At 40.9% G+C, this 17,407-nt stretch overlaps 1 protein-coding gene across 5 annotated transcripts in view; it reads left to right on the top strand.

Annotated features, from left to right (window-relative positions):
- Positions 1–15,996, top strand: part of abch1 (ATP-binding cassette, sub-family H, member 1) — a 34,759-nt gene extending 18,763 nt beyond the window's left edge. For all 5 annotated transcript variants that reach the window (XM_033613627.2, XM_078176322.1, XM_033613628.2 and 2 more), the window contains exons 12-20: positions 2,972–3,042; positions 3,341–3,390; positions 3,879–3,935; positions 4,694–4,764; positions 4,911–4,999; positions 5,915–6,018; positions 8,733–8,892; positions 9,371–9,475; positions 12,398–15,996. In XM_033613627.2, coding sequence (XP_033469518.2) covers positions 2,972–3,042; positions 3,341–3,390; positions 3,879–3,935; positions 4,694–4,764; positions 4,911–4,999; positions 5,915–6,018; positions 8,733–8,892; positions 9,371–9,475; positions 12,398–12,504 — 814 coding nt within the window. In that variant the 3' untranslated portion in view covers positions 12,505–15,996. The remainder of the gene's footprint in view (positions 1–2,971; positions 3,043–3,340; positions 3,391–3,878; positions 3,936–4,693; positions 4,765–4,910; positions 5,000–5,914; positions 6,019–8,732; positions 8,893–9,370; positions 9,476–12,397) is intronic.
- Positions 15,997–17,407: the final 1,411 nt, after the last annotated feature.

A 17,407-nucleotide genomic window follows, 5' to 3' on the forward strand; every position in this document is an offset into this window, starting at 1 on the left:
TTGGTTTTCCTTCCTCATTTGACTGTGTTTCCTTTTATAAATGTCATAGCGCAGACTGATGCTATGCAGCCTGCAACGCCCTCCTGATTACAGAAGGCTGTGTTTGTGTGCACCAGGGGAATTATTAGTCGTGATACTCAAAACCCACAATAAAGCCAAGCGGCTCCATCAAAACGCCAGTGTGACGCACAGACAGCATTCCAGCGTCAGAGAAACATGATAAACATATAACGCATGACAATGCAAACCGCACAGTTAACAAGTGTGAATTTGAAATAGCTGCAACCACGTATGGATCTCACTATTGCCACTCCTCTTGTAGCCAATTGGCATGAACATAAACACACCTTCACACACACACACTTAACCTCCATTCCAAATTTCAGCCCCTAGGTCAAAAACTGTGGCTGCCAAAATGTGGGGAAATTTTTGTGGACCAACAAACTGACCAACAGAGCGACTTATAGAGCTGCTGGTTGCAGCTAAAAACAGATAATGACTGACAGGAACTAATATTGCACTTCTTAGAAATGAGTGGATACATTATTATATCGCAGGGGGGCTGGAGTCTATCCCAGCTGACATTGGGCGAGAGGCAGGGTACACCCTGGACAGGTCACCAGACTATCACAGGGCTGACACATAGAGACAGACAACCATTCACACTCACATTCACACCTACGGGCAATTTAGAGTCACCAGTTAACCTGCATGTCTTTGGACTGTGGGAGGAAGCTGGAGTACCTGGAGGAAACCCACGCTGACATGGGGAGAACATGCAAACTCCACACAGAAGGGCCCCACCACCCTGGGTTCGAATCAGGAACCCTCTTACATCTTAAAATCACAAATTAATGGGTACCATCAGAATGACTATGATTCAGATTCAGTTCATTTATTGGTCTCCTTAGAGAAATTTGACTTGGAGCTAGGGGTCAGCACACACATATATACAATGAACATATAGTCACCAACATAAAAATACACACATTACAACACATAGTCACCCAGTTAGCCTCAGTGCATCAAATTAAATAGATAAGACATACATTAGACGCACTCCTCATGAATCAATTTGATCGACAACGGAATAAACGAGTTCTTGTACCTGTTATACCTGCAGCGTGGTACTCTGTACCTTCTTCCCAAATGCAATAACTCATATTCAGGATTCAGTACATGGTCAGGATCAGACACGATTTTACAAGCTCCTCTTCTTCCTAACTCAAATACATCAGTCTATAAGTAGAAAAGTCAGGCATTAACCCAAAAATCATACAAACATGCATAAATTCAAGAGAGGTGGAGCAGCGTTACACATGGGACATTGCACAACAACATTTTGGCAGGTACTTGTTGTTAGTTATGGTAGTGTTGCAGCTCTAGTTATGGAAATGTAGGTTGGTTTGTCGATCCAGCAATTGAATTTGTACAACAAGGATGAAGCCTACTGATGTCGTTAATCCCCCGACTCTTTCTCTTGCTCCATCATGAGGCTCATATTTATAGTTTTTTAACAGCTGTTGAATGGTTTGTCATGAAATTTGGTTCAGACATTCATGTTCTCCTCATGATGAATTGGAGTCATGACTTTACGTACTTTGTTTTTTATTTTGTCCAATACTCAGCTTTGATTGTGCTTTGTGTTAAGTGCCAATTAGCAAATGTTGGGATGCTAACAGGCTCAACTAAGATAAGCAGCTACGGCCTCAAACAATAGAGGCATGGTTCTACACACATAAAGTATGAGAAACCATTCACCATGCTCCCCTGACAACCACAAACACACACATGATTAAACCCACACCACCTCACACCTCAACATCATGTGAGGATGAGTCAATCCTGGAGGGTAAAATGCATGAGTTGTTGTTGTTGAGTGTGAATCACAGTTCCGCGTGTGTGCATACTTGTGTGTATTTCTCTGTGTGTTTGTGTGATGCCTTGGTACTAGACAGTCTGGTCCTTCCTGTCCCTAACACACCTGGACAGGTCACAGCGAAGCAACAACCAATCATATGCTCCTTCTTACTGAATCATGTGTTGTTCATGTGACAGAGCTGCCTGAGAGAAACAAAAAGGTGTCTACTGTCATGTCACCTGCTCATGTGGAAATAATCTGTTCAGTTAGAGTTATTACCTAATGGCCCAGATGTTCATTCACTGTCTTTGAATATTATAGGGACAAGGCATGATGGGTGAGGAGTTAATGCAGACACACCTTGTGATACAGCGCTTAGAATGTAATTTAAACACTTTTGAAACATGAAAGCACTTCCCAGATGTCAGGATTTGCAGCTTTTCTTTGTATTGTGTGATTAAAAAAACAAGTAAAAGGCTTTTTTTATGACATGTTATAATCAAAGCGATCCATTCACTAATTGAGAAGCTCATCGTCAGATTATACAATAATGACACCATGAGCTGCAGCCGTGCAGAGCTGCTCTACAGGTGGAAATATTTTCATTTCCTGGCTTGTTGCCATTCGCCTGCAAGAATGTGTGTCTGCATGACTTCTTACAAACACAAACACTGAAACAGGACACTGTTATTATGGTTAGTGTAAATATATTTAAAGGTGTGTCACAGATCAGGGAGCAAGGCACGAAACACGATGCATGTCCACTGAAGCAGAGCAACACACAAGGTAGTTAAAGTCACTCAGTTGCATGTATTAACGTATCCTCAATGTCTTAACAAGGCCATGGGCATTGCTTTATTTGTGTCAGAGATATAATGAGCCCAGCTAAACCTCTAAGTTTTAATTAGATTGGTGATAAACCCACAAGCACTCAGCATTGTGGGCGACCCCAGCCGCCCCTCACACAACCCCTCTGCCTCCTGCCAGCAGGGAGAAGCTTCAAGAGCCTTCGTGCCTGCTCCACCAGACTCATGAACAGCTTCATCCACCAAGCTGTCAGGAAACTGAAATGAAGATTTTCAGGTTATGACCATATCGTTGTTTTTACAGGATGATGCAGCGGCAGGTTTCTAGAGACGTGGTCGACGGAGGATCGGTGCACCTCTGGCTGGACCTGACAAGTAAGCAAGATGCAAACCTGTCTCGTGGTTTGTTGTCTCTTTGCTGACTTTAATTACAAATGCATGGAATAAGTGCCACTTCAGTGACAATGTATTTATGAGATAATATTCTAGCACGTGAGATTTCTTACCCAGGAATCATATTGCACTATTGGTATATTTTGGAAACATCTGATGTATTGTTTGATATCGAATTCTTCACATCTGCCTTATACTTGATGAAATTGTGAGGATTAACATGTACTGTGCATGTGCTGAAATATCCGTCATTAATTTTTGCTGTTTATGTTTTCTTTAGATCGACAAATTGCTGTTATGCTGCAGAAGAAACTCCACGAGGCCTTTGAGGTATAGATAAATATGTTTCCTTCCCTCTGTTTTGTTAACGGGCGCCTCATGTAAAAAGATCGGATGTTGTCATTTTTCAAGGAGAGATCAAATCAGAAATCATTCATCACAACCACAAAGACGTCTGACAACATTCAAGACGTTACTGTGTAAACTGATACACGTGGTGCAGTACAAGTTTCAGCGTGTGGTTGACCAGAAACACTTAGACACAATGTACCACACTTGGCTGAGTGTGTTTGATTAAGGGCACTACAGTAGCATTATGTCTCTGATAATAATATTGTATATTTTAAACAATATTTTTAACTAATTTTGTTGTAATCTTTGTTATCAAATCAACATTATGATTACTGAATTATCTCTTATCCATAATTAGCCCTATTACAGTATAAGTTACAATATAAGCCATGCAACATCCTTTTACTTATGTGTTTTGCCAGTATTGTTTAACTTGCTAAGATTGTTACTCTGTCCTCTCTTTGCAGGCTTTTGTTGACAACAAGTTGGGTAGTATGTCGTACCTGGTTGCACTGCCAATAAAGGTGAGCCAAGAATAAATAAATGAGTGTAATGGGGAGCTTGTAGCTTACCTGGTAGTGCGTGTGTCTCGTGTAGGCTGAGTCCTTACCATGTCTATCATTTCATGTCTATTGTGCCTATCTAAAAAGGCATAAAATGAAAAGATGAATTTAAAAAAATCAGCGTAATAACAATATAAAAATGAATAAATGAATGAACTTTATTTATATAGCACATTTTAATGCATAGAACACAGCACAAACAGCAAAGAAATGAAACCATATAATTATACCACACTCATTCATGGAAGAATGAGTAAATTAATCAGTCAACAATTAACCAAAAATAAAGAATACATATTAAGAATATAAAACAAATAGCTGCTAGTTATAGGCTATGATAAAAAGAGATGTTTTGAGCAGTCATTTAAAACTGTCCACTGAGCCAGCAAGTCTAATATTTTAAGGCAGGCTGCTTCATATTTTGGGGCATAGTAGCTGAAAGAAGCATCCCCAAAGGATTTTGTAGTGACATAAGGAAGGAACAGTTAAAAGAGCAGCTGCGGAGGATCTCAGGCTTCATAGAGGGACATAAGGGAGTCTATGATACAGGAGGCTGCGAGGCCATTAAGAGCCTTAAAATGTATAAAACCTATTTGTGTTGCAATCTTAAAAGAGACACTACTTTAATACAGTGTGTATGTTCTGCTAATGTAGCTTTAATTGTTGGTGTGTTTCTGCTACAGACTGAATAATAAAGTCAATTCATGTTTTTGTCGCAGATTGAGGAACCAATCTACGGCAGCCAAAACACAGACTTCACTACGTTTGTGACACCCGGAGCTGTGCTCAGGTCAGTGTAATGTAATAACTTTTAAATGACACATGTTGCCAATGGTAGGTAGTGTTTTATGATCAGGTCATTTTGCTTGGTATCCCTGAGAGATTGAAAAAGTTTTTCTCTCTTCATCCTCTTCCTCTGCCTCTCTGGCCCTCCAGTATCACCTTCTACCTGGCCGTGGGTCTGACGGCTCTCTCATTTGTCCTGGAGAGAAAGGAGGGGCTTTTGGACAGATGCTGGGTCGCAGGTGAGAGGCCAAAGTTCAAACAACACACAAAACACAAAAGCTGTGTCCCATGTTCATTTCTACTCCCGTGCATACTAACTCAGTGTAGCTTTTGAGGTCGTAGTGCGTTAGACCATTAAGTATACTCAAGAAATCCAGTATGCATATTAAAAAACACAATTTTCCTAAACTGTGATGTTACAAGAGTTTTTTTGTCAATTTCTTTATCAGTTACTTCCATTCTGACCAAGTAGTGAATAGTGAGTATAATCTGTGATGTTTTTGTCTGTAAAATTTCCCCCAGATTAGATTATTGTAGTCATCATTTCTGCTGTTTGCCTTTGCAAGCCAAAAATAAATATTATTTCACTTATTACTGCTCAAATGCACATTTAAGCAATATAGAAAGGCAGGAATTTTATGTGCACCTGCAGGAAACACACTGTACATTTGACAATATCCCCTAACCGTGCATATTTTCTAACACTATATTGGCTTTTAGGGAGGTTCGATTAGATTTTTGGGGGAGATAATGCAGGATATATTTACTTTCAATCTGTAGATTCATTTAAATCTTTTGATTGTTGTCCATAATGTGTTTGTGATAGACATTTAATATTGTCATGGATCCAGTCAGTGTCTTTTAAGTGTAATTTGAGATATGGCCAGTAGAGGGGGTCACATGATCACAGCAGAATGAAGCTGACGCGTCCAAGCAAACGCCGAGCATTTAGAGGACATTTTAAAAGGATTAATATAAGAAATCTTTTGATGGTATAATTAAAATGCATTTAAATTATTTGTTAGGACCATTTAGATTCAGATGAGACTGAAGGAACCTGTGTTTGGGATTATTTACTTCTGATATCTAATGAGGTTTTGGACAGACCCTATAACTAAATAATAAAATGCATTAATATTTTGTGTCTCTACCAGGTGTGAGCTCTTTGGAGACGATGCTAGCTCACCTCTTCTCTCAGCTGTTTGTCATCAGCGTTCAGATCATCCTGCTGCTCCTCTTCATACTGCTCGTCTTCAAGGTTCGTCCTCCTGACAGCGACAGTCACAAACACACACTCCTCAGTTAAGATGAAAGAAAGTAACAGCAGAGAAATATTAAATAAGAAATGAAACAAATGATAAATAGAAATCAGGGCCTCTTTGTTTGAATAAACAAAGCTTTCTGCTTTAACCATGTATTTTTACAGACACACAGGTACACATGTTTTTCCAATCACTCTTCCGTGTGGTTTGCTCTTCACTGTAACGCCAATACCTGTTTGGAAAACCAGACCACAGGGTCAATACAGTTTTACCCCTGAGACCACAACACAGTCAATTCATGTTAAAATGACAATATTTCATGTTCTATTTGACCACCTAAGTTGCTGTTCAAGCCAGTTTTCTGAGCGTCTCATTAAAAGGTCACTGTGTTTGACATGTTGAAGGTTAATGTGGCACAAACCTAGCAGGCATGTTCATTTGCATTTTTACTACATCATCAGAACTTTACCTACAGCACATAATTATGTTGAATTTATTTTCATCATCAAACGGGAATTTTCTTCCAAGATCGTGTTGTGTAATTTAGTTCTTTTCCGAACAGTGTGTACGTGACAGTGTGCAGGAGAGGTGTAAATCTTCTTGTGTGAGTCTCTGAAGGTCAGTGGGGTCATGTTTACTGCGGGGACGTGAGGGTTCTGTTCATCATTGGTTTTCAATACACATGTGAATGAAATCAATCCAGGAAGAAGGCACTCAAGACAAGAGGATAGATATCATTTGTGTGTGTGCGTTGAGTCCATGCAGGCGCACTCTTTTATGGGTGTGTGCTCTCGTCTCCGTCTGACAATGTGTGTGTGTTAGCGTCGGTGTGTGTGTTAATTGAGGTGCTGAAGTCCAAAGAGACCACCACCGCATAAATCACTTCCTGCGTTGGCCGTATCCAGGGATCACTGTGGGATCGCCACGACAACAGCCCTTGATTGCTGTGGCAACCGAGCAGTCATGTGGACTGTCGGTGCAGGTCTATTTTTGCACGTTGTCAAGGGAGACGGATAGTGTCTTAACACACCGAGGACAAGTGCACCAGCACACACACACACACACACACACACACACACACACACACACACACACACACACACACACACCAGGAGACTCAGTCTTTCTTACAAATGCCCTCAGATTCTATTAAGTTAAGAGAGTTATCACCTTGAATCTTCTGAGACTTTTATCTCAGCTCTTGTTTGATTTTGTTTCTCGTCTCGTGCAGCGCCTCCGCTCTGTCTGCGCTCCTCTCTGTCTGTGTGATTTACAACCAAACTCACTCAGCAAAAACATTTCTTTTCATTTTTTGTAGTATTTTTGGCCGAAGATCAGTGCAGAACATCAGAGATTGTTTCTGTCTCTGTAGGTCTCCTCCTCGTTCCCTTTATCTCTCTTTTTTTTTCCATTGCTCTTCATCTTATCTTCTCATCTGTTCTCATGTTCCTTAAAAGAGCATTTCACAGATTTAGCTTTACACTCCTGTAACATCATCAGACTCACAATGGATGGTTTAAAAAGGATCAAACTCTGTAGCAGAACCAGAGAAATCTACTTTTTATATTGCATGCTTGTCTCTTCCTTGTTAAATGCTGGTGCCTACATTACCCACAATGCAACTTGATATGTGTGTGCCAGAGTACTACATCGAGACAGGTACCCATGTGTTGAAATGAAAATAATAAAAATTAATTGGTGTGTGCTGTGTTAGTAGCTGCTAGTAGCCTTGGGTCTTGAGCGTGTAGCAGAGATAAGAGGCGAGCTGCACTCCTTTCTAACTCCACAGCACCAGGTTGTTCAGTTTCAAAGTTATAGTATTCGGCCATGACCAATGCTGACTCAAGTGACATCACTTTAGACTGACATCAGAGGAGTTTCCCTTTAACAATCACATGATTTTGCCTTCTGCGTTAAAGTCTAACTTTGAGAACAGACACAGCGATGTGCAGAGCAGCGTGAGCTTCAGTTCAAGCACATCAAAATTAAAACATGTTGCATAGTTTAAGTTTATTTCACTTTATTAATCCCCCTGAGGGGAAATTCAATGTTTTCACTCTTGCTTGTCAATTACACACAGGTTCGAAAGACACACACATGCACAAACATCTGTTTTCACCACACCTTTTCGTCTATCTCGCCTCCACCAGCATGCTATTTGAGGATGTTTCCAGTCTCCTCATATACAGCTCATTTACCAGTCATGTGACAGATCACCATGGTTACAGTACATTTTCTGTAACCACTTTTCCTGTTGGTGGGTCACGGGGGTGCTGGAGCCTATCCCAGCTGACACTGGGCGAGAGGCAGGGTACACCCTGGACAGGTCACCAGACTATCACAGGGCTGACACATAGAGACAGACAACCATTCACACTCATGTTCTACGGACAATTTAGAGTCACCATAACCTGTATGTCTTTGGACTGTGGGAGGAAGCTGGAGTACCCGGAGAAAACCCACACTGACACGGGGAGAACATGCAAACTCCGCACAGAAGGGATATATGGTCATTTAGATTTTGTGCATGTAAACATATAGTATATATCGCTCTGCAAATGTCATTTTGTTCTGTCTGTAATTCTCCTTATCGCACTCTTTTTTGATCATTTTATTCCACTTTAGGTCCAGAGCAGCGTTGTGATGAAAATAGCCTCTTATCTTCACCTTCTCTCACTCCTCTACCTCATTTCTCTTTCCCTCTCTGCAGATGCCTAATGAAGGCTCCTTGGTGCTGGTCATAATTCTGATCGTGCTGCAGGGCATCACCGGCATCTCGTTTGGCCTCGTCATCTCGGCGGCAATCGATGACGAGCAGAGTGCAAACCAGGCCGCCCTGGGCATCTTCTACCCCAACCTCATCATCAGCGGTAGGCCTGCGTGTGCATGTGTGTTTGTGTGTTTAACTATTAACTGTCCATCCTTCAAGCAGCCTGTCTACACTGGAAGTTATAAAGAAATCTGAAAGGCTCGATGTTTACTTGAACTCTTACTGCAAGTAAGAAAATTTTACCTCACACCCTATTTAGTAGATGTTCTGGGAGTTTCCGTCATATCACATAATCTTTGAACCTCGGACATCCTTAAAGTGCTCAGAAACCTTGTGGTGAGGTTATTTGTCAGGCAGTTGTTTTCAGGTTTCATGATTGAACTATGAACGTCATATCTTGGTATTTTTTGTTACCACTTCCTTCCTTCTTTGCTTTGTTCTCATCACAACAAGGCAAAAACACGAGAAGAGATTCTCATTCCCAGAGATTGTTTAGATGCTTCATGGGGTCCATTATTGGGAGAGAACATTTTAACAGCAGGTATAGCTGACGGTCTCCTCTCTGTCCTGTACATTAGGTATCATCTGGCCTGTGGAGTGTATCCCGTATCCTCTCCGCTACGTCAGCCTGGCTCTTCCTCAGACCTACGCCTCTGAAGCCCTTCGCTGTATCATGTACAGAGGTAATGCACACGCACACGTTACACAACGCTCAGTTTCATAATGTCCCTGTAGCTTGCCTGGTGTGCAGGCAGCATGTGTTTGGGTCAGATGCATGCACGCGGCTCAGATTGTTATGCACAACATCGCCAGTCGTCTAAATCTTTAATCAGCTCTGGATCCTGTGTAACTCAGCTTCCTGGGATGGAAGGTATTGTGGTTTCAATGTCTCTCAATCTTTTCTTCTTCTCTTGACCTCGACGTCTCCGAACAATAAGACCTGACGACCGTCCGAGGCTCCCTCCATGTTACATGATACACATACATGCATGCACAGGAAGTCAGAGGAGACGTTTCCTGTTTTAAAACCCTATCGTAAAGGTAGAGGTGGAAGACGAGACATAGGCAGAAATCGACAATGTCAGAATTCAATTGGGGGGGTGAGCTTAACTTTGCAACTGCATCCTGCAACATTCATTGATTGGAGTCACTTGAACCTTAGTGTCTCATCCCTTATGTTATATATCTTATATGTACATCCAAGCATTCACTACAGCCTGGATCAGTTTGTATCCAGAGTATAAGAACATGTGTGCTGTGTGTGTTCTTTTTGGGTCATCATCCCACATTGTCTGCTGTTTTCAAGATCAGGAATAAACTTCATTATATGAATTATGGTAATACAACATATGCACTGAAATTGTAGTGAAAAAAAAAGGAAAACACAGTGACAGTAGTGTAGAGACATTAAAAACAGATGTCAGTATATGATACAGATCAGCATCATTTGATAAAACCACGAGTTAAAGGAACACTTCAACCACAAAATGACCATTTGTATATCAGTCACACACTGTGAACTACCTTGAATTCATGAGAAAGACTCCAGTTTTTTGTAGCCCCCACAGTACATAGAGAATCCAAAAAAGGTGAACATGCTTCTTGAATATAAGTAAACAGGGACCACCTTTAACAACGGCAAAACTATATCAAAACATCTGTTTACAACCTCTCATACAACTCGTACAGTATAATCCAAGTCTCCTTTATCCAGCTGTATGCTCAGTAATTCCCAAACATATTAATTTTCGCTAAAACGTTACAATCTAAAACACGTCAGTACAAATAGTCTCATGCGTGGCTACCTGAGCATGCACATGCTTTGAACTTTGCTCAAGTGGAGCTCATATGCATGCGTGTTCTCTTCGTGTTTAGGGCACACTACTCCTGGGCAGAAATGTTTTAGCAACTATGCATGATTTTGGGAAGCATTGAGCATACAACTGGATATATGACCAGGACTACTTTGGTCAAAGAAAACTTTATTTCATTTGCAGTATTATATTTGGTGGTATGGCTCTGTTCTGGGGCCCCTCTGCCTTTCCTCGAGCCTACGCAAAAAGCCTTACGCAGAGAGAGCAAACCTCCCTGCCCTTCCATGCGCCTACATGGAAGAGCATGGGAGAGCAGCAGCAAAGACCCCCCAGAAACAGAACAGAGCAGCATCAATGACAAACAGAAATTACATTGATAAGTCAGACACAGCATGAGATGGAGGAGCTGGGGTGGAGGTAGGTTACAAAGCGGCTTGCAGAGGAAGCAGCAACAGTAGGCAGACCAGAGCAGTTTAAATAGGCCACCCTGAATGAGATTCGCCAATTGGTTGCATAGAAAGGAATCATATGATCTATCAGCTGACTCCCTTCCATCATTTAGCTGCTCCATCAGTTGGGATGTGAGCTGAGCTTGACATGGCGCCCTGCCTGAACTAACTCTGTGCTCAATTTCTGCTGCTGTTAAACATGATCCCCAGCTACTTGTTTGCCTATTTTGGATTCTTCGTTCAACAATTTTACCAGTCTGAGAGGAGTTCAGATTTCCCACAACTTTATCTAATGGACATGTGAACCCGAGAGAGGATAAACCCCACTTGATCTTGTCACTCATGTGTCATCACCATAACTGTTGTTTACAGTAAATACTAATTAGAGCCTTCATCAGTGTGATCTATTATGCAAAAGATACTCTACGTGACACTTTCCTTCCTATGTATGAATATTACAGACCCACAGTGGACTATGTATTCGAGGGAAGTTAGCTGATGACCTGTCGTGTACATACAGTGAAACACTTGCATAGTGCTGTTGGCAGCTGAGCAGCCTTGCCTTGCTCAAGTGTAGTGGTAGACATAGAGTGAGAAGAGGACATTTCATTTACTTAAACCTACAAAACTAGTTTGTTTAATGGTCCAAGTGATCACTCTTATAACCCGTGAGGCAGCTCATCACTGCTTCACAGGATTACTTTGACTCTTAGATGCCTTATTTTATATTCATTTTAAAGTACGTTGTGCAGTTTATAAAATTAGGAAGCCAAAAATGTAGCTAAAACTGTCAAGTACTGAGAACGGGCATTAAATGTCTGGCTCATTATCATTTTCTTTGATCAGATGGTTTCAGATTTAAATCAAATTTCTGCCAATTCAAAGAAAGAGATTGACATTTTGTGAAATGAGAGTTGGAGAGGAGATAGATTTTACTGTCATATCTGGCAATTAATTATGAAGCTGCTGCCAGCAACTGGTTAGTTTAGCTCAGCATAAAGACTGGAGACAGAGACATAGAGCCTTTTGTTGTATGAATTAAACAAACAAGATGTGACACGATTTGTGAGCTTTAGAGATGCTGGCAGGTAGCTGGTTTTACCTTTGGACAGAGCCTGGTGAGCTGTTTCCACTTGTTTCCAGGTTTTTTGCTAAGTTAAGGTAACAAAACTGTATTTTATTAAGCCAAAGTTCTTCTAAGACTGTTTGTGTTTAGTTAACATCTGACAAGCGTTAATAGCCACCTGTTTACACACAGGGATGACCCCCATCATGCAGCATGTCCACCCTCAGCCTCCTGTATTTAAATAAAAGTGAATATATCCATAAATCTTTCCAACAGGTTGGGGTCTGTCTCGGATGATGGTGTGGCGAGGCTTCGCCGTCACCCTGGGCTGGAACACTTTCTTCCTCATCCTGGCCACAGTCATCTTAAAGCTGAGGACGTGACGGCCTCGCCCCAGAGTTCCTCCTTCAGCGTGGGGGACTGAGCCGTCAGATGAAGCCCAGGAGCCCAACGACTCACCTGGGCATCCTGTCTATGGATGGAGTGGGGGCAGCAGAGCAGGAGGAGGGAGGAGGTCACTGTGGTTTAAGGGACTGACTGGGATGATGCATCAGTCTCCCTCCTCCATGTTGTCTGTCTCACACACGCACACCAGTCAGCTGCCTGATCCTGCAACAGTTGCTTTGGCCTGCGTGGGTGAAATTTTTAAAATGCTGCACGTAGAGGTGCAAGACAGAATATGTACATGCACAATGTGAGAATATATGTTATATAATTAATGTAAATCAGAATAGTGTTTAGTTTGTTTCACTTCTATGTGCAGCTTGTTGGAACTTTTCACCCCCATAATGGGCCATGTACCAACTCAGGGTCACTTTTTTATTTCTGTTTGCCCTCTCTCTGAAAGCTCACAGAGAGATTTAACGGTGAATATACTGACTATAACTGTGGGACGATTGTTTTGTCCGCACAGTGTTTGTTGCCTACCTTATATCTGCATTATAGAGAAACATTTATGTAAATGTGTGAAGGAGTCTCAGCACAAAATAATGTTTTTGTCAACAAAAAAATGTGAAAACTTTTTTATTTTTTCCGGTTGCTTACAAGCAGAAATGTCAAGAACAGGATTGTTGTTGCATTATGTCGTGGGAACCAAGAATAGGTTTTAAAAGTGCTGATCGCTTCATATTGTCAAGGAAATTCTCACCCGTTCAGGCTTCCCACAACAACAGTACCTTCCTTAGTTGCTTGCTTCTTGATACTGTGTTTAGATTTACGTCAGTCCTGTCTGGTGTGTGACAGGAAGTGGTAACCCCTCATTACCAGGTGCTCAGCTGCAAACCGTCATCGTTCTCAGTTCAGGTCGATGGTGTTCTCCTTAACTTGTGTTTTGTGCCTGCATCTCCTGTGGGAGAGAAAATGTTTGGTTTGAAGGTGGTGATGGGAAAGCATTTGTACTGTGTCTTTTTATTTTCAGCAACGCTCCACTTTGCTGGACAGAGTGGAGGCTGTTGGATAGATCCTTGTTGCAGGTCAGGTGAAGTCTGCATCCATGCAATATATGTTTTTCAACCTGCTCATACTTTACACTTTGTTTATGACTCTTTCACCAACAATAACACAGAGTAAAAGCACACAGGAGTAATGCTGTTTTGGAACATGTCGTGGAGATGTGGGGATGTTTTGGTGCCTGCACTGTGGGGAAAGGGAAGCAAAATAAAGAAATGAAGAATAACTGTAAAATCTAAGCCACCATGCAGCTAAATTGTAGTTTGAAGTGAGAGGGAAAAGACTGAGTTTGAGTCAGAATGCTTGATTTTTCTTCCCTTTTGTGTACAAAAGAATCAGTAAAACTCTTTATTTTGACTTTATAGTATTGGATTTATAAAAAATACAACACATCATTTTGTTTTTAAAGGTCTAGTCTGTACAATTTAGTGGCATCTAGCAGTGATGTTGCAGAAAACTATGGTGGCTGATGCGAGAACGCAAATGGCCCTATCTAGAGCCACTGTTTGCTGTGTCTCTTCTGGACCATTGTAGAATAACAAGGTGGACTCTGTTGAAGAGAACTCCACTCCATATGTAGATATAAATGGCTCATTTTAAGGTAATGAAAACATGAGGATTCTTATTTTCAGGTGGATGTACACTTAAGAAAACATAGTCATGAATATTATGTGCCATTTCTGGCAATATATCCTCCTAAATCCTACACGCTGGACCTTTAAAACAATGATCAGTCTTTAGATTGTGGGGTATTTGTCCAGTTATAAGTGAGACTGTTAAAATAATGGATGATAAAATTGGTAAGGGTAATTGGAAAATAACATAATCACATTATTTTAAAAAAAAAAGATAACTGTACTCTGTTAATGATAAATTATACCCAGTTCACGTCTTGCATTTTGGACAGACTGATCCCTAAATCAGTGAGCTCTTTGACTTGACCATGTGTTCTACCTTTAAAGGAATAATTCCACATCTTGCATATTTACTGTCTTGCTGAGAGTTATATGGGAAGATCAATACCACTTTTGTGAGGCAGCACAGTGGTGCAGTGTTGCCATTCTGGCCATTCTGTGTTTAGTTTGCATGTTCTCCACGTGTCAGCGTGCATGTAGATTAGGTAAGTTGTTGACTCTAAATTGCCCATAGGTGTGAATGGCTGTCTGTTTTATGTGTCAACCTTGTGATAGTCTGATGGATGGATGGATGGATGGATGCATGGACATTTTCAGAACAAAATAAAATGGGCTGCAGTGAGAGTATTTCTCCATGGGATGTTTAAAAATAGTGGGTTTGTGCATTTAGTCCTTCTCAGGCAAGCTCAGGGGTTTAGTGTTGCTGGAGCCCACAGGAACGACGCTCCACAACGCTTTTTCTTTTCTCCAAGTGAGGATTAGAATATATGCAGTTCACATAATCCGGTCAAAATTAATATAGATAAATGCTTAACAATCCACTCATTACTAAAAGTGTATGTTATATAAAAAATAAAGTGATGGTCAAAGTTGTCACAGTGAAATTTAAGGTGTGTTGATTCACGTCGTCAACTGTGAGAGGCAGCAAAACATCCTTTCGTTTTATAGTTTACTAATAAAACTCTCCACAGTATGAACAGTGGTTACATGAGCCTCAAAACCAGCCACAACTCAGCCCTGAGCAGAGTGACCGTCCTCTATTGACCAATCAGACTGCAGTGTTCACAGCTCCACCTTTTAGTACCAGATCTGTGTGCTAGGTACCCCAACAGAGGGGGGACCAAACATGGGGACGGTACAGAACGGTTCTATTGGTACCATCCACAACTTTTTACAGTGGAAACAGAAAGAAATGTGTGCCGAACTGAACTGAACTGTAGCAGCCAGTTAGCTTAGCTTAGCACAAAGACTGGAAACAGGGGGAAACAGCTAGCCTGGCTCTGTAATAGAGGTAATAAAATCTGTATACGAACATCTCTAAATCTCATTTCTTCTTGTCATGGCGCAGCAGCTTCCTCACTGTTTCCCCCCGTTTCCAGTCTTTATGCTAAGCTAAGCTAAGCTAATCAGCCACTTGGTGTAGCTAACTATTTAGTGTACAAAGACAAGAGTGGTACTGATCTTCTCTTCTAACTCTGAGCAACAAACCAAATAGGTATATTTTCCAAACCTTTGGCAGACCCACAGTGTTGAAAGGCAGACTACAGACTCTGCATCACATGTGCCAATCTCACAAAGACTTGTTTACATTCGTCTGGATGCACGCCTAATACAGCAGAATATTTCTTTAATAGTAAATTTTTTACCTATTCATGCTGTAGGACTAAACACATATACCAGCATATGTTGTGTTCCCCTGACTGTTCCCTCTGTCTCTGCCCAGTTATATTAATGTACTGGAGAATTTATGTGTCCTTTAACATGATAAATAATGAATCTGAATCCCTCTGATTGGTTTGCACCGGATTACATTGTGCTCTTATTTTAAAGTCGTGTGTGAAGTCAGATGTTGAATCTTGAGGAGGGAGCTCCCTGCGCTGTAAATCTGCTGTCACTCTGCTGTACATTCATCAATGTTCCTGCTGCACATTTTAAGGGACACTGTGTTCTTGTTTGGTAGAAACAGGAGAGCCAAACTGTGAGGATGTAATACTGTAGCTCTGTTTATACTCTTACCTTGACAGAAAATTGAATCCCACATGCTGCTGGGATTACCTCTGTGCCCCGCTATTCCCATCACACAATAATGTATTTTTATAAAGTTTAAAATGGTGGACAGTTTCTGGTAAAATTGGCAACACTTGCGAGAAAGTATGGACCTTATTGGGTAATATTGTGAGTGCATTTTTTTATGTTTAAGATTGTCATGGTGATTTTTGTTCTAATCTATGTACAAAACCAACTAACCATTTTTCTAAAAAAAAAAAAAAAGCAGACATCTTAAAGCAAATCACCTGATGTAGAAAGCATTTTATAAGATTTACATGAACTGCAATTATACTACTGAAGACACTATTTCAGAAGCTGAGTTCTTACTGAACTTTTCGGTCTCTGTGTTGCACCCAACGCTACATGACTGCCTTAGGATACCTTCTGCATGTGGTTTATGTCTGTGTTGTTTTGTCTGTGGTATGAAGTGGGCGGGTTGTCATGTATTTCCATGCAGTAATCAGACTTTTAGCAATATTTAAATGAAAATTTGATCAAACCACAGCTACACAGCCCTGATGAAGAAGATTATCTGAGTTTTGGAGTGCTAAACTCTTAATAAATAATACCTATGGATGTTTTCTTTTAACATTTGGGGCTTATAAATCTAAAGTGTGTTAGATTAAGGGGATTTAGTGTCATTTTGTGGTGACGAATACAGATTGCATCCAGCTGAAACTTCTCCCAGTTAGAATTCCTTCATCATTCATTGTTCAGGAGGTTTTTAGCAGGAGCTGAATTATCTGCAAAGGTCTCTTCCTCCAAAACAGACCGACCAGGGGTGTTCTTTATAAAACAATGCATTGGATCCATACCAAAAATGGCATGCGCCAAAAAATATTAGACAATTTCTACAATCAGGCTTCCACCTCAACATCTGTGTTGCCAATTTCCTATCTCCAAAATGTTCGTAAACATGGATCAAAGTTTCTCCCATCAAGTCTGTTTTTATAGATCACAACTTTTCCGTGGGAAGTGGCGTAGCAAGTGTAGTACTACGCATTGTTCAGGCCTTGTTTTTTGCGTAGGCAATGTTTATAAATGAGACCCCAGGTGATTAAAACTGGTTAAAACACTGAATAAAGTAGCTTTACATTACAAATATGTATTTCTCCAAAGCTGTTTAGCATGTTGGAGACAAGCCGCCAGCCTA

Source organism: Epinephelus lanceolatus, chromosome 17 (assembly GCF_041903045.1).
Source record: "Epinephelus lanceolatus isolate andai-2023 chromosome 17, ASM4190304v1, whole genome shotgun sequence".
Classification (NCBI taxonomy): domain Eukaryota; kingdom Metazoa; phylum Chordata; class Actinopteri; order Perciformes; family Serranidae; genus Epinephelus; species Epinephelus lanceolatus.